The sequence below is a fragment of the Pseudophryne corroboree genome, chromosome 11, assembly GCF_028390025.1.
Source record: "Pseudophryne corroboree isolate aPseCor3 chromosome 11, aPseCor3.hap2, whole genome shotgun sequence".
Classification (NCBI taxonomy): Eukaryota; Metazoa; Chordata; class Amphibia; order Anura; family Myobatrachidae; genus Pseudophryne; species Pseudophryne corroboree.
In genome coordinates, this window is record NC_086454.1 from 255,922,998 (window position 1) to 255,938,804 (window position 15,807).

Consider the following 15,807-nt stretch of genomic DNA (forward strand, 5'->3'; position numbering starts at 1 on the left):
GCGGGCAATAGGCCCGTGGGTAATTGGCAGGCCTTAGGCCTGAGATGACAGCTAGGGGGCACTAGGCCCTGTATAAATAGTGTGCCCCCCACCCAAGGTGAATAAGGGTGGTACTGGGCACTGGTGTACATGTAGGCAGGCCCGCTTGGCCTGAGCCCCCTGGTAAATCAGTGTATGGGGAGGTGGGTAGGCTGTACGGCACCTACTCCCCAATAATCTAAAGTAGGTTTTCCCCTGTGTGTCCTGCTCCACACACGTATCGTAACAACAGTAAGCAGACAGGAACTTAAAGGGACAGCACCGTTGTATATTCTTGCACCGTACTGTTATTGTGATGTGTGTTGTTTCCGTGCAGGGCAAAGTTTGTTTACGGTTTGTGCATAGTTGTGTTGCACCACATACACCTGAGCTAGTTTGAGGGCTCTGTTAATGAAGCTAGTGTAGCGGACACACACTAGGGTAGCTTTCGGCCATTCACAGCTGTTGTTTGTTTGCCTCCTTACTAGAGATGTGCAGCGGGCATTTTTCGAGTTTTGTGTTTTGGTTTTGGATTCGGTTCCGCAGTCGTGTTTTGGATTCGGACGCGTTTTGGCAAAACCTCCGTTAAGAATTTTTGTCGGATTCGGGTGCGTTTTAGATTCGAGTGTTTGTTTGTTTTCAAAAAACCCTCAAAAACAGCTTAAATCATAGAATTTGGGGGTAATTTAGATCCTATAGTATTATTAACCTCAATAACCATAATTTCCACTCATTTCCAGTCTATTCTGATCACCTCACATCTCACAATATTATTTTTAGTCCTAATATTTGCACCGAGGTCGCTGGATGATTAAGCTAAGCGACCCAAGTGGGCGGAACAAACACCTGGCCCATCTAGGAGTGGCAATGCAGTGTCAGACAGGATGGCACTTAAAAAAAAAGTCCCCAAACAGCACATGATGCAAAGATAAATAAATAAAAAAAAGAGGTGTAAGATGGAATTGTCCTTGGGCCCTCCCACCCACCCTTATGTTGTATAAACAGGACATGCACACTTTAACAAACCCATCATTTCAGCGACAGGGTCTGCCACACGACTGTGGCTGAAATGATTGGTTGGTTTGGGCCCCCACCAAAAAAGAAGCAATCAATCTCTCCTTGAACAAACTGGCTCTACAGAGGCAGGATGTCCACCTCCTCCTCATCATCCGATTCATCACCCCTTTCACTGTGTACATCCCCCTCCTCACAGATTATTAATTCGTCCCCACTGGAATCCACCATCTCAGGTCCCTGTGTACTTTCTGGAGGCAATTGCTGGTGAATGTCTCCACAGAGGAACTGATTATAATTCATTTTGATGAACATCATCTTCTCCACATTTTCTGGAAGTAACCTCCTATGCCGATCGCTGACAAGGTTACCGGCTGTACTAAACACTCTTTCGGAGTACACACTGGAGGGGGGGGGGGGGGGGGGGGGGGCAACTTAGGTAAAATAAAGCCAGTTTGTGCAAGGGCCTCCAAATTGCCTCTTTTTCCTGCCAGTATACGTACGGACTGTCTGACATGCCTACAGTGATGCTGTCACTCATATAATCCTCCACCATTCTTTTAATGGTGACAGAATCATAAGCAGTGACAGTAGACGACATGTCAGTAATCGTTGGCAGGTCCTTCAGTCCGGAAGCACATGCTCCTGACTGCCCTGCATCACCACAAGTGGGTGGGTTTGGAAATGTTATCCTTTTCCTGGCAGCTCCAGTGGCGGTAGAAAATGAAGGAGGAGCTGTTGGCGTGTCACGTTCCGCTTGATTTGACAAGTGTCTCACCAGCAGGGCTTTGAACATCTGCACACTTGTATCTGCCGGAAAGAGAGATACAACGTAGGCTTTAAACCTAGGATCGAGCACAGTGGCCAAAATGTAGTGCTCTGATTTCAACTGATTGACCACCCGTGAATCCTGGTTAAGCATATAAAGGGCTCCATCCACAAGTCCCACATGCCTAGTGGAATCGCTCCGTTTTAGCTCCTCCTTCAGTCTCTCCAGCTGCTTCTGCAAAAGCCTGATGAGGGGAATGACCTGACTTAGGCTGGCAGTGTCTAAACTGACTTCATGTGTGGCAAGTTCAAAGGGTTGAAGAACCTTGCACAACGTTGAAATCATTCTCCACTGCACTTGAGTCAGGTGCATTCCCCCTCCTTGCCTATATCGTAGGCAGATGTATAGGCTTGAATGGCCTTTTGCTGCTCCTCCATCCTCTGAAGCATATAGAGGGTTGAATTCCACCTCGTTACCACCTCTTGCTTCAGCTGATGGCACGGCATGTTCAGGAGTGTTTGCTGGTGCTCCAGTCTTCGGCACGCGGTGGCTGAATGCCGAAAGTTGCCCACAATTCTTCGGGCCACCGACAGCATCTCCTGCACGCCCCTGTCGTTTTAAAAAAACTTCTGCACCACCAAATTCATTGTATGTGCAAAACATGGGACGTGCTGGAATTTGCCCAGATGTAATGCACGCACAATATTGGTGGCGTTGTCCGATGTCACAAATCCCCAGGAAAGTCCAATTGGGGTATGCCAATCTGCGATGATGTTGCTCAGTTTCCATAAGAGGTTGTCAGCTGTGTGCCTCTTATGGAAAGCGGTGATACAAAGCATAGCCTGCCTAGGAACGAGTTGGCGTTTGCGAGATGCTGCTAATGGTGCTGCCGCTGCTGTTGTTGCTGCGGGAGGCAATACATCTACCCAGTGGGCTGTCACAATCATATAGTCCTTAGTCTGCCCTGCTCCACTTGTTCACATGTCCGTGGTTAAGTGGACAGTGGGTACAACTGCATTTTTTAGGACACTGGTGACTCTTTTTCTGACATCTGTGTACATTCTCGGTATCGCCTGCCTAGAGAAGTGGAACCTAGATGGTATTTGGTACCAGGGACACACTAACTCAAGCAATTCTCTAAGTCCCTGTGAACTAACGGCGGATACCGGACGCACGTCTAACACCAACATAGTTGTCAAGGCCTGAGTTATCCGCTTTGCAACAGGATGACTGCTGTGATATTTCATCTTCCTCGCAAAGGACTGTTGGACAGTCAATTGCTTACTGGAAGTAGTACAAGTGGTCTTCCGACTTCCCCTCTGGGATGACGATCAACTCCCAGCAGCAACAACAGCAGCGCCAGCAGCAGTAGGCGTTACACTCAAGGATCCATCAGAGGAATCCCAGTTAGGAGAGGACTCGTCAGACTTGCCAGTGACATGGCCTGCAGGACTATTGGCGTTCCTGTCTAAGGAGGAAATTGACATTGCGGGAGTTGGAGGTGTGGTTTGCAGGAGCTTGGGTACAAGAGAAAGAAGGGATTTAGTTGTCAGTGGACTGCTTCCGCTGTCACCCAAAGTTTTTGAACTTGTCAATGACTTCTGATGAATGCGCTCCAGGTGACGTATAAGGGAGGATGTTCCTAGGTGGTTAACGTCCTTACCCCTACTTATTACAGCTTGACAAAGGCAACACACGGCTTGACACCAGTTCTCCGCATTTCCGTTGGAATAATTCCACACCGAAGAGGTGGGTTTTTTTGTATTTTGACCAGGCATGTCAATGGCCTTATTCATCCCACGGACAACAGGTGTCTCCCCAGGTGCCTCACTTAAACAAACCACCTCACCATCAGAATCCTCCTTGTCAATTTCCTCCTCAGCGCCAGCAACACCCATATCCTCATCATGGTGTACTTCAACAGTGACATCTTCAATTTGACTAACAGGAACTGGACTGTGGGTGCTCCTTTCAGCACTTGCAGGGGGCGTGCAAATGGTGGAAGGAGCCACCTCTTCCCGTTCAGTGTTGGGAAGGTCAGGCATCGCACCCGCCGACACAATTGGACTCTCCTTGGGGATTTGTGATTTAGAAGAACGCACAGTTCTTTGCTGAGCTTTTGCCAGCTTAACTCTTTTAATCGAATCTTATTGGCTCACTGATGTCACGTGTTTTGGATAGCCAATAAGATTCGGTTTTGAGAACCGAGTAAAACCGAGTAAAACCGAATCCGCTCATCACTAATTTTTCTAGCGGAAGGATGAGTGCTTCCATCCTCACGTGAAGCTGAACCACTAGCCATGAACATAGGCCAGGGCTTCAGCCGTTCCTTGCCACTCTGTGTCGTAAATGGCATATTGGCAAGTTTAAGCTTCTCCTCAGACGCTTTTAATTTAGATTTTTGGGTCATTTTACTGAACTTTTGTTTTTTGGATTTTACATGCTCTCTACTATGACATTGGGCATCGGCCTTGGCAGACAACGTTGATGGCATTTCATCGTCTCTGCCATGACTAGTGGCAGCAGCTTTATCACTAGGTGGATGTGGATCTTGATCTTTCCCTATTTTACCCTCCAAATTTTTGTTCTCCATTTATTCATGTGTGGAATTATATGCCAGTAATATATTTGGTACTAGACGGCAGTAATGTCTGGAATTAGATACCACTAGATAGATATCAGATACCACTGTGATGGGAATGATGATGACCTATGCACAGTGACAGGACACTACCACAGCACCCGACAGCAGCAAGATGCAGCACAAGACACTGGACTTTTAGTAATGTACTGTAGTATACTGGTCACCACAATGCAGCACAAGACAATGAGTAGTGATACTGAGCACTGATGAGTATACTAGAACTGACACTGGGCAGCGAGATGCAGCACTGGACTATTGCATACCTCCCAACTGTCCCGATTTTCACGGGACAGTCCCGTTTTTTGGGGACTGTCCCGCTGTCCCACCCGCGGGCCCAGTGGCGGAACTAGCGAGCGGTGGGCCCAGGTGCGACAAAATGCTTTGCCCCCCCCCACACACACCCCCCCCCCCACACACATCCCATCCAAGTCCACCCCCTCACCAGTGGAGAGGATCTGGTGAGGGGGACCTGCTCAGGGCCAGAGAAATGGATACCTAGCAACAGTGCCGTAACTAGACATTTTAGCACTGTGTGCAAGAAACGGCATCGGAGCCCCAGCCCTGCATGCTAAACAGGGGCAGTGCGCGCCGTAGGCGCGCGCAAAAATACATAGTGGCGTGGCTTCGTGGGGAAGGGGTGTGGCCACAAAATAATACCAATTCATAAAACGGTACACAGTAGTCTCCATTATTCAAATTACGCCACACAGTAGCACCACTACACCAGGTAGAGACCCTTTTACACCTTACAGCGGACAGATTCCTCTTTTTACACATTACAGCAGACAGCGTGCACTTTTTACACATAACGGCAGACAGCGTGCCCTTTTTACACATAACGGCAGACAGCGTGCACTTTTTACACATAACGGCAGACAGCGTGCCATTTTTACACATAACGGCAGACCGCGTGCCCCTGTTACACATAGCGGCAGACAGCGTACACTTTTTACACATAACGGCAGACAGCGTGCCCTTGTTACACATTACGGCAGACAGCATCCCCTTTTTACACATAACGGCAGACAGCATCCCCTTTTTACACATTACGGCAGACAGCGTGCCCTTGTTACACATTACGGCAGACAGTGTCCCCATTTTTACACATTACGGCAGGCTGATTCCCCCTTTTTACACATTACGTCAGGCAGTCCCCCTTTTTAACACATTGCGGCAGGCTGATTCCCCCTTTTTACACATTACGTCAGGCAGTCCCCCCTTTTTACACATTGCGGCAGGCTGATTCCCCTTTTTACACATAGCGGCAGGCAGTCCCCCATTTTTACACATAGCGGCAGGCAGGCCCAAGAAAGAAAGAAAGAGAAAGAAAGAAAGAAAAAGAGAAAAAGAAAGAAAGAAGAATTATACTTACCCTCTCCGCCGGCTCAGGCTCCTCGGTGCAGCGTCAGACGATTCCCGGGCAGTAGAGAATGAGGAGGAGGGAGGTGGAGGAGGGAGCCGCAGCAGCGCTTTGTTACTGGTGGAGTCGCTGCTGCTGCTGCTGCCCCTCTGCTTCCCTATAGGCTGTTCTCGGAAGACAGCCTATAGTGAAGCAGAGGGGCAGCAGCAGCAGCGCCTCCACCAGTAACAAAGCGCTGCTGCGGCTCCCTCCTTCACCTCCCTCCTCCTCCTTCCCCCGTCAGTGCCGCTTTTCCTCTCCTCTCCGGGCGGCTGTGCGCTGCGGGCAGCGGTTGCCCGCAGCGCACAGCGGCATGTAATAAGTCAGTTTGACTCATTACATGCTTGGGCCCCTGGACAGAGGCGGGCCCCAGTGCAACGCACTGCTTGCACTGCCGGTAGTTCCGCCTCTGCGCGGGCCACAGTGTCCCGCTGTGGGGGGTTCAGTTGGGAGGCTCTGTCAATCGCTGCTCTGCTTAGCAGAGCAGCGGTGAATGGACGCTGTGCGCATGCGTCTATTCAGTGGAGTAAGAGGGAGAGGGAGCATGCCAGCGGCTCACAGAGCGCTGGGCATGCCCTCTCAGTGACGAAAACGGGGGGCGTGGCTCGCGATCGCGGGTCCTCCCGCGAAGCCACACCCCCTTTTCATAGGACACGCCCCCTCACTGGACTATTGTACTGTAGTATACTGGTCACCACAATGCAGCACAAGACAATGAGTAGTGATCCTGAGCACTGATGAGGATACTAGAACTGACACTGGGCAGCGAGATGCAGCACTGGACTATTGTACTGTAGTATACTGGTCACCACAATGCAGCACAAGACAATGAGTAGTGATACTGAGCACTGATGAGGATACTAGAACTAACACTGGGCAGCGAGATGCAGCACTGGACTATTGTACTGTAGTATACTGGTCACCACAATGCAGCACAAGACAATGAGTAGTGATATTGAGCACTGATGAGGATACTAGAACTGACACTGGGCAGCGAGATGCCGCACTGGACTATTGTACTGTAGTATACTGGTCACCACAATGCAGCACAAGACAATGAGTAGTGATACTGAGCACTGATGAGTATACTAGATCTGACACTGGGCAGCGAGATGCAGCACTTGTCTATTGTACTGTAGTATACTGGTCACCACAATACAGCACAAGACAATGAGCAGTGATCCTGAGCACTGATGAGGATACTAGAACTGACACTGAGCAGCGAGATGCAGCACTGCACTATTGTACTGTAGTATACTGGTCACCACAATGCAGCACAAGACAATGAGCAGCGATACTGAGCACTGATGAGGATACTAGAACTGACACTGGGCAGCGAGATGCAGCAATGGACTATTGCACTGTAGTATACTGGTCACTACAATGCAGCACAAGACAATGAGCAGTGATACTGAGCACTGATGAGGATACTAGAACTGACACTGGGCAGTGAGATGCAGCACTGGACTATTGTACTGTAGTATACTGGTCACCACAATGCAGCACAAGACAATGAGTAGTGATACTGAGCACTGATGAGGATACTAGAACTGACACTGGGCAGCGAGATGCAGCACTGGACTATTGTACTGTAGTATACTGGTCACCACAATGCAGCACAAGACAATGAGTAGTGATACTGAAAACTGATGAGGATACTAGAACTGTCACTGGGTAGTGAGATGCAGCACTGCACTATTGTACTGTAGTATACTGGTCACCACAATGCAGCACAAGACAATGAGTAGTGATACTGAGCACTGATGAGGATACTAGAACTGACACTAGGCAGCGAGATGCAGCACTGGACTATTGTACTGTAGTATACTGGTCACCACAATGCAGCACAAGACAATGAGTAGTGATACTGAGCACTGATGAGGATACTAGAACTGACACTGGGCAGCGAGATGCAGGACTGGACTATTGTACTGTAGTATACTGGTCACCACAATGCAGCACAAGACAATGAGTAGTGATACTGAATACTGATGAGGATACTAGAACTGACACTGGGCAGCGAGATGCAGCACTGGACTATTGTACTGTAGTATACTGGTCACCACAATGCAGCACAAGACAATGAGTAGTGATACTGAGCACTGATGAGGATACTAGAACTGACATTGGGCAGCGTGATGCAGCACTGAACTATTGTACTGTAGTATACTGGTCACCACAATGCCGCACAAGACAATGACTAGTGATACTGAGCACTGATGAGGATACTAGATCTGATACTGGGCAGCGAGATGCAGCACTTGTCTATTGTACTGTAGTATACTGGTCACCACAATGCAGCACAAGACAATGAGCAGTGATCCTGAGCACTGATGAGGATACTAGAACTGAAACTGAGCAGCGAGATGCAGCACTGCACTATTGTACTGTAGTATACTGGTCACCACAATGCAGCACAAGACAATGAGCAGCGATACTGAGCACTGATGAGGATACTAGAACTGACACTGGGCAGCGAGATGCAGAACTGGACTATTGTACTGTAGTATACTGGTCACCACAATGCAGCACCAGACAAAGAGTAGTGATACTGAGCACTGATGAGGATACTTGAACTGACACTGGGCAGCGAGATGCAGCACTGGGCTATTGTACTGTAGTATACTGGTCACCACAATGCAGCACAAGACAATGAGTAGTGATACTGAGTACTGATGAGGATACTAGAACTGACACTGGGCAGCGAGATGCAGCACTGAACTATTGTACTGTAGTATACTGGTCACCACAATGCAGCACAGGACAATGAGTAGTGATACTGAGCACTGATGAGGATACTAGAACTGACACTGGGCAGGGAGATGCAGCACTGGACTATTGTACTGTAGTATACTGGTTACCACAATGCAGCAAAAGACAATGAGTACTGATACTGAGCACTGATGAGGATACTAGAACTGACACTGGGCAGCGAGATGCAGAACTGGACTATTGTACTGTAGTATACTGGTCACCACAATGCAGCACAAGACAAAGAGTAGTGATACTGAGCACTGATGAGGATACTTGAACTGACACTGGGCAGCGAGATGCAGCACTGGACTATTGTACTGTAGTATACTGGTCACCACAATGCAGCACAAGACAATGAGTAGTGATACTGAGTACTGATGAGGATACTAGAACTGACACTGGGCAGCGAGATGCAGCACTGGACTATTGTACTGTAGTATACTGGTCACCACAATGCAGCACAAGACAATGAGTAGTGATACTGAGCACTGATGAGGATACTAGAACTGACACTGGGCAGCGAGATGCAGCACTGGACTATTGTACTGTAGTATACTGGTCACCACAATGCAGCACAAGACAATGAGTACTGATACTGAGCACTGATGAGGATACTAGAACTGACACTGGGCAGCGAGATGCAGCACTGGACTATTGTACTGTAGTATACTGGTCACCACAATTCAGCACAAGACAATGAGTAGTGATACTGAGCACTGATGAGGATACTAGAACTGACACTGGGCAGCGAGATGCAGCAATGGACTATTTTATTGTAGTATACTGGTCACCACAATGCAGCACAAGACAATGAGTAGTGATACTGAGCACTGATTGATGAGGATACTAAAACTGACACTGGGCAGCGAGATGCAGAACTGGACTATTGTACTGTAGTATACTGGTCACCACAATGCAGCACAAGACAAAGAGTAGTGATACTGAGCACTGATGAGGATACTAGAACTGACACTGGGCAGCGAGATGCAGCACTGGACTATTGTACTGTAGTATACTGGTCACCACAATGCAGCACAAGACAATGAGTAGTGATACTGAGTACTGATGAGGATACTAGAACTGACACTGGGCAGCGAGATGCAGCACTGGACTATTGTACTGTAGTATACTGGTCACCACAATGCAGCACAAGACAATGAGTAGTGATACTGAGCACTGATGAGGATACTAGAACTGACACTGGGCAGCGAGATGCAGGACTGGACTATTGTGCTGTAGTATACTGGTCACCACAATGCAGCACAAGACAATGAGTACTGATACTGAGCCCTGATGAGGATACTAGAACTGATACTGGGCAGCGAGTACTGTAGTATACTGGTCACCACAATGCAGCACAAGACAATGAGTAGTGATACTGAGCACTGATGAGGATACTAGAACTGACACTGGGCAGCGAGATGCAGCAATGGACTATTGTACTGTAGTATACTGGTCACCACAATGCAGCAAAAGACAATGAGTAGTGATACTGAGCACTGATGAGGATACTAAAACTGACACTGGGCAGCAAGATGCAGCACTGGACTATTGTACTGTAGTATACTGGTCACCACAATGCAGCACAAGACAATGATTAGTGATACTGAGCACTGATGAGGATACTAGAACTGACACTGGGCAGCGAGATGCAGGACTGGACTATTGTACTGTAGTATACTGGTCACCACAATGCAGCACAAGACAATGAGTAGTGATACTGAACACTGATGAGGATACTAGAACTGACACTGGGCAGCGAGATGCAGCACTGGACTATTGTACTGTAGTATACTGGTCACCACAATGCAGCACAAGACAATGAGTAGCGATACTGAGCACTGATGAGGATACTAGAACTGACACTGGGCAGCGAGATGCAGCACTGGACTATTGTACTGTAGTATACTGGTCACCACAATTCAGCACAAGACAATGAGTAGTGATACTGAGCACTGATGAGGATACTAGATCTGACACTGGGCAGCGAGATGCAGCACTTGTCTATTGTACTGTAGTATACTGGTCACCACAATGCAGCACAAGACAATGAGTAGTGATCCTGAGCACCGATGAGGACACTAGAACTGACACTGAGCAGTGAGATGCAGCACTGCACTATTGTACTGTAGTATACTGGTCACCACAATGCAGCACAAGACAATGAGCAGCGATACTGAGCACTGATGAGGATACTAGAACTGACACTGGGCAGCGAGATGCAGCACTGGACTATTGTACTTTAGTATACTGGTCACCACAATGCAGTACAAGACAATGAGTAGTGATACTGAGCACTGATGAGGATACTAGAACTGACACTAGGCAGCGAGATGCAGCACTGGACTATTGTACTGTAGTATACTGGTCACCACAATGCAGCACAAGACAATGAGTAGCGATACTGAGCACTGATGAGGATACTAGAACTGACACTGGGCAGCGAGATGCAGCACTGGACTATTGTACTGTAGTATACTGGTCACCACAATGCAGCACAAGACAATGAACAGTGATCCTTAGCACTGATGAGGATACTAGAACTGACACTGAGCAGCGAGATGCAGCACTGCACTATTGTACTGTAGTATACTGGTCACTACAATGCAGCACAAGACAATGAGCAGCGATACTGAGCACTGATGAGGATACTAGAACTGACACTGGGCATCGAGATGCAGCACTGGACTATTGTACTGTAGTATACTGGTCACCACAATGCAGCACAAGACAATGAGTAGTGATACTGAGCACTGATGAGGATACTAGAACTGACACTGGGCAGCGAGATTCAGCACTGGACTATTGTACTGTAGTATACTGGTCACCACAATGCAGCACAAGACAATGAGTAGTGATACTGAGCACTGATGAGGATACTAGAACTGACACTGAGCAGCGAGATGCAGCACTGCACTAGTGTACTGTAGTATACTGATCACCACAATGCAGCACAAGACAATGAGCAGTGATCCTGAGCACTGATGAGTATACTAGAACTGACACTGAGCAGCGAGATGCAGCACTGCACTATTGTACTGTAGTATACTGGTCACCACAATGCAGCACAAGACAATGAGCAGCGATACTGAGCACTGATGAGGATACTAGAACTGACACTGGGCAGCGAGATGCAGCACTGGACTATTGTACTCTAGTATACTGGTCACCACAATGCAGCACAAGACAATGAGTAGTGATACTGAGCACTAATGAGGATACTAGAACTGACACTGGGCAGCGAGATGCAGCACTGGACTATTGTACTGTAGTATACTGGTCACCACAATGCAGCATAAGACAATGAGTAGTGATACTGAGCACTGATGAGGATACTAGAACTGACACTGAGCAGCGAGATGCAGCACTGCACTATTGTACTGTAGTATACTGATCACCACAATGCAGCACAAGACAATGAGCAGTGATCCTGAGCACTGATGAGGAAACTAGAACTGACACTGAGCAGCGAGATGCAGCACTGGACTATTGTACTGTAGTATACTGGTCCCCACAATGCAGCACAGATACTGAGCACTGATATTGAGCTGATATTGAGCTTTCCACTCAGAGAACATAGCCACGTCCTCTCGCTCTCTCGACAATGCACGAGTGAAAATGGCGGCATCGTGCAGCTCTTTATATGGAATCCGAATCTCGCGAGAATCCGACAGCGGGATGATGACGTATTGCCTCGTTCGTGTTTTCCGAGTCAGGTGGGAAGAACCGAGGCTGCCTCGGACCCGTGTAAACCACGTGGAGTTCGGGGGGGTTCGGTTCTCGGAGAACCGAACCCGCTCATCTCTACTCCTTACGGGGACCTGTAAGTGAAGAGGAAGATCGCAGTACAAGATTAGCAACGGTGAGCATCATCTGTGTCCATCTGTCCCGCTGTCTGTCTGTCCCCTGAGCGCCGGTTCGGTGGACCTTGCACGGCCGTGCGAGGTCCAGAGTACACCTCAACGTGAGAGCGCTGGAAGGTGAAAATTGGGTGGCTGAGGCTTTGTGCCTGTGATGACCTTTTACCCAACCGGCGAAGGTCACCGCCACCCCTGGGGTATCCTCTTTTCTGGTGAAAGAAGAGTTGATGCCTCTTAATTGGTTCACTTTTCTTCCTAGCTCGTCCGTCGTCTGCATCTGGAAGGAGATCGCTGCGTCCGGGTCCGAGTGCAGTTTCCAGGTCCGTTGAAGGTTACGTGACCTGAAGCTGAGAGGGTGCAGCGCCTGGTAAGTAGTGAGTCTACACCTGCATGGCAGCAGGCACTAGACCGCATCGCTACTCTCACATAAGTGGTACAGGCAGAAAAGGCAGAGGTGACCACAAATACATGCAACATCTCCACTTCTCTATAGGCGAGCTAAAATAGCCGAATAAGGGGGGTAATTCCAAGTTGATTGCAGCAGGATTATTGATAGCAATTGGGCAAAACCATGTGCACTGCAGGGGAGGCAGATATAACATGTGCAGAAAGAGTTAGATTTGGGTGGGTTATTTCATTTCTGTGCAGGATAAATACTGGCTGCTTTATTTTTACACTGCAAATTAGATTGCAGATTGAACACACCACACCCAAAGGGTGTAGTACGGCTGACCGGCGGTCTCCTGACCGCCGGTCAGCTTACCGACCCGGGATCCCGGCAGCATACCGACTCCGGGATCCCGGCGGGGAGGGGCGAGTGCAGCAAGCCCCTTGCGGGCTCGCTGCGCTCGCCACGCTGCGCTCGCCAAGCTGCGGGCTCGGTGGCGACCTGCGGTCGCCACGGGTTCTATTCCCACTCTATGGGTGTCGTGGACACCCACGAGTGGAAATAGTCCCTGTTGGTCGGCATGCCGACCATCGGGACAGTGACCCGTCGGGCTGGTGGAGGAGGTCATGTGACTGTCGGTCAGCTGACCGGCGGTCACATGAATACCACCCCACCCAAATCTAACTCTGTCTGCACATGTTATATCTGCCTCCCCTGCAGTGCACATGGGCCCTCATTCCGAGTTGTTCGCTCGCTAGCTGCTTTTAGCAGCATTGCACACTCTAAGCCGCTGCCCTCTGGGAGTGTATCTTAGCTTAGCAGAATTGCGAACGAAAGATTAGCAGAATTGCGAATAGAAATTTCTTAGCAGTTTCTGAGTAGCTCAAGACTTACTCAGCCATTGCGATCAGTTCAGTCAGTTTCGTTCCTGGTTTGACGTCACAAACACACCCAGCGTTTGCCCAGACACTCCCCTGTTTCTTCAGACACTCCCGCGTTTTTCCCAGAAACGCCAGCGTTTTTTCGCACACGCCCAGAAAACGGCCAGTTTCCGCCCAGAAACACCCACTTACTGTTAATCACAGTACGATGAAAAATGAAAATGAAAAATCCTTGTTATGCCGTGAGTAAAATACCTAACTTTTGTGTAAAATAACTAAGCGCATGCACTCTGCGAACCTTGCGCATGCGCAGTAAGCGACTAATCGCAATATAGCGAAAATCAGCAACGAGCGAACAACTCGGAATGACCCTCATGGTTTTGCCCAATTGCTAACAAAAATCCTGCTGCGATCAACTTGGAATTACCCCCAAGGTCCAATATCCTTTAATCTAATGTTCATTCTCAGAGCCGGCCCTAGGTATAGGCAAACTAGGCAATTGTCTAGGGCATCTGGTATGCCATGGGGCACAAGCAGCTTCTGCTGATTAAAATGATATGCGGCATGCCTATATTCTGTGTGTAGCATTTTGTTTGCAGATACAGTCACAGTCGCACACAGTATATAGACATGCCACATATCATTTTAATTAGTGGAAGCTGCTTGTGCATCCTTGCCACATAGCAATGCAAATAAGATGCATTTTCAGAAAAAATAGGCACCCAACGTTAGCAAAGCTGCCAATTGACCACGCCAGGAAAAATGTGTGTCATTATGTGCATAAGGGCACTAATAATGTGCGGCATATGTGTAAGGGACATTATGTGTGTCATTATGTGTATAAATGCATTACCAATTTGTGGCATTATGTGTATAAGGTGCTCTACTGTGTGGTATAACGTATAGAAAGGGCACTACTGTGTGGTCTAATGTGAATAAAGAGCAATATGGTGTGGTGTAATGAGAATAAAGAGCAATATGGTGTGGTGTAATGTGATTAAGGAGCAATTCAGTATGATGCTATGTGAATGAGGGGCACTACTGTGAGGAGTAACGTATATAAGGTAAAGTGGTACTACTGTGTGATGTAATGTGAATAAGGGACACTATCGTATGATAAATTGTGAATAAAGTTGCACTACTGGGAGGCATAAGTTGAATTGGGGGTACTATTGTGTGGCCATGCCCCTTGCCAGCAAAAACACATCATACCTTTTTGGCCTGGTGCTGGGAAAGGGGTGCAGGGTCAGAGGCAGAACTAGCGGTGGTGCTAGGGGGCACCAGCCAAAATCTTGCCTAGGGCATCATATTGGTTAGGGCCGGCTCTGTTCATTCTCCAACAAGACAGTTTAAACCAATAGTATTTGTTAGCATGGCCCCCTTTCTAACTTAACCTCTGTTGTTGGGAAAAGGAACTGTGGAAAGTACAATGATCAAGCAGTTCCTTTTGGATATACACAAGTTTACATAATAAACTGAATTAAATATATGATGGGTATGTGAAACAAGCATCTAAGAATATGTGCTCACTGTTTGCTCTCTGATGTCACAATCCATTGTAAAGTATCTAGGTGTACATATCAGTTGCCATGGTATCGCAGCATCACCACACAGCACATGTCATAAAGTGTCACCTGTGACTCAGCTGTTGCCCAGTGAACAAAACATCTGCAGCCCCTGCAATGAAAATGGGATTCCAATATGTACTGCCTGTATAAACAGCATCTTCACATTTGAAGATGAATGTTGACTTAAAAGATGTCTAATGACAAGACAAAGGTAGGCAGTGCAATTATAGGCTGTATAGACAATAACAGAGCCAGAACTCTGATGGTCTCCAATGACAGAGAGTCGTTTCAGGTAATTAATATGCCATTTCATATACTAACATGAATTTTATTGTAAAACAAAGCTGTCTGCAATAACTTTTTTGTAAATAATATCTATATAAATATCCGACAGCAGGATGCCCAGTTTACTTATATGCCAGCTGTCCTACAGCTGTTTATGCTGGTTACATGGCAACTCTGCGTTAGTTCATGTGCTTATTATAAATCATTTGTTTTTACAGTTGGGATAT

The 15,807-nt window shown here is 47.8% G+C and overlaps 1 protein-coding gene across 3 annotated transcripts in view; it reads left to right on the forward strand.

Moving 5' to 3' along the window:
* The first annotated feature begins 15,324 nt into the window (after nucleotides 1–15,324).
* The window catches only part of C11H16orf78 (chromosome 11 C16orf78 homolog), a 40,415-nt gene continuing 39,932 nt past the window's right edge, over nucleotides 15,325–15,807 (forward strand). For 2 of the 3 annotated variants that reach the window (XM_063946183.1, XM_063946184.1), the window contains exon 1: nucleotides 15,325–15,587. In XM_063946183.1, the coding sequence (XP_063802253.1) occupies nucleotides 15,486–15,587 (102 nt within the window). In that variant the 5' untranslated portion in view covers nucleotides 15,325–15,485. The remainder of the gene's footprint in view (nucleotides 15,588–15,807) is intronic. The other variant, XM_063946185.1, reaches the window with a different exon arrangement.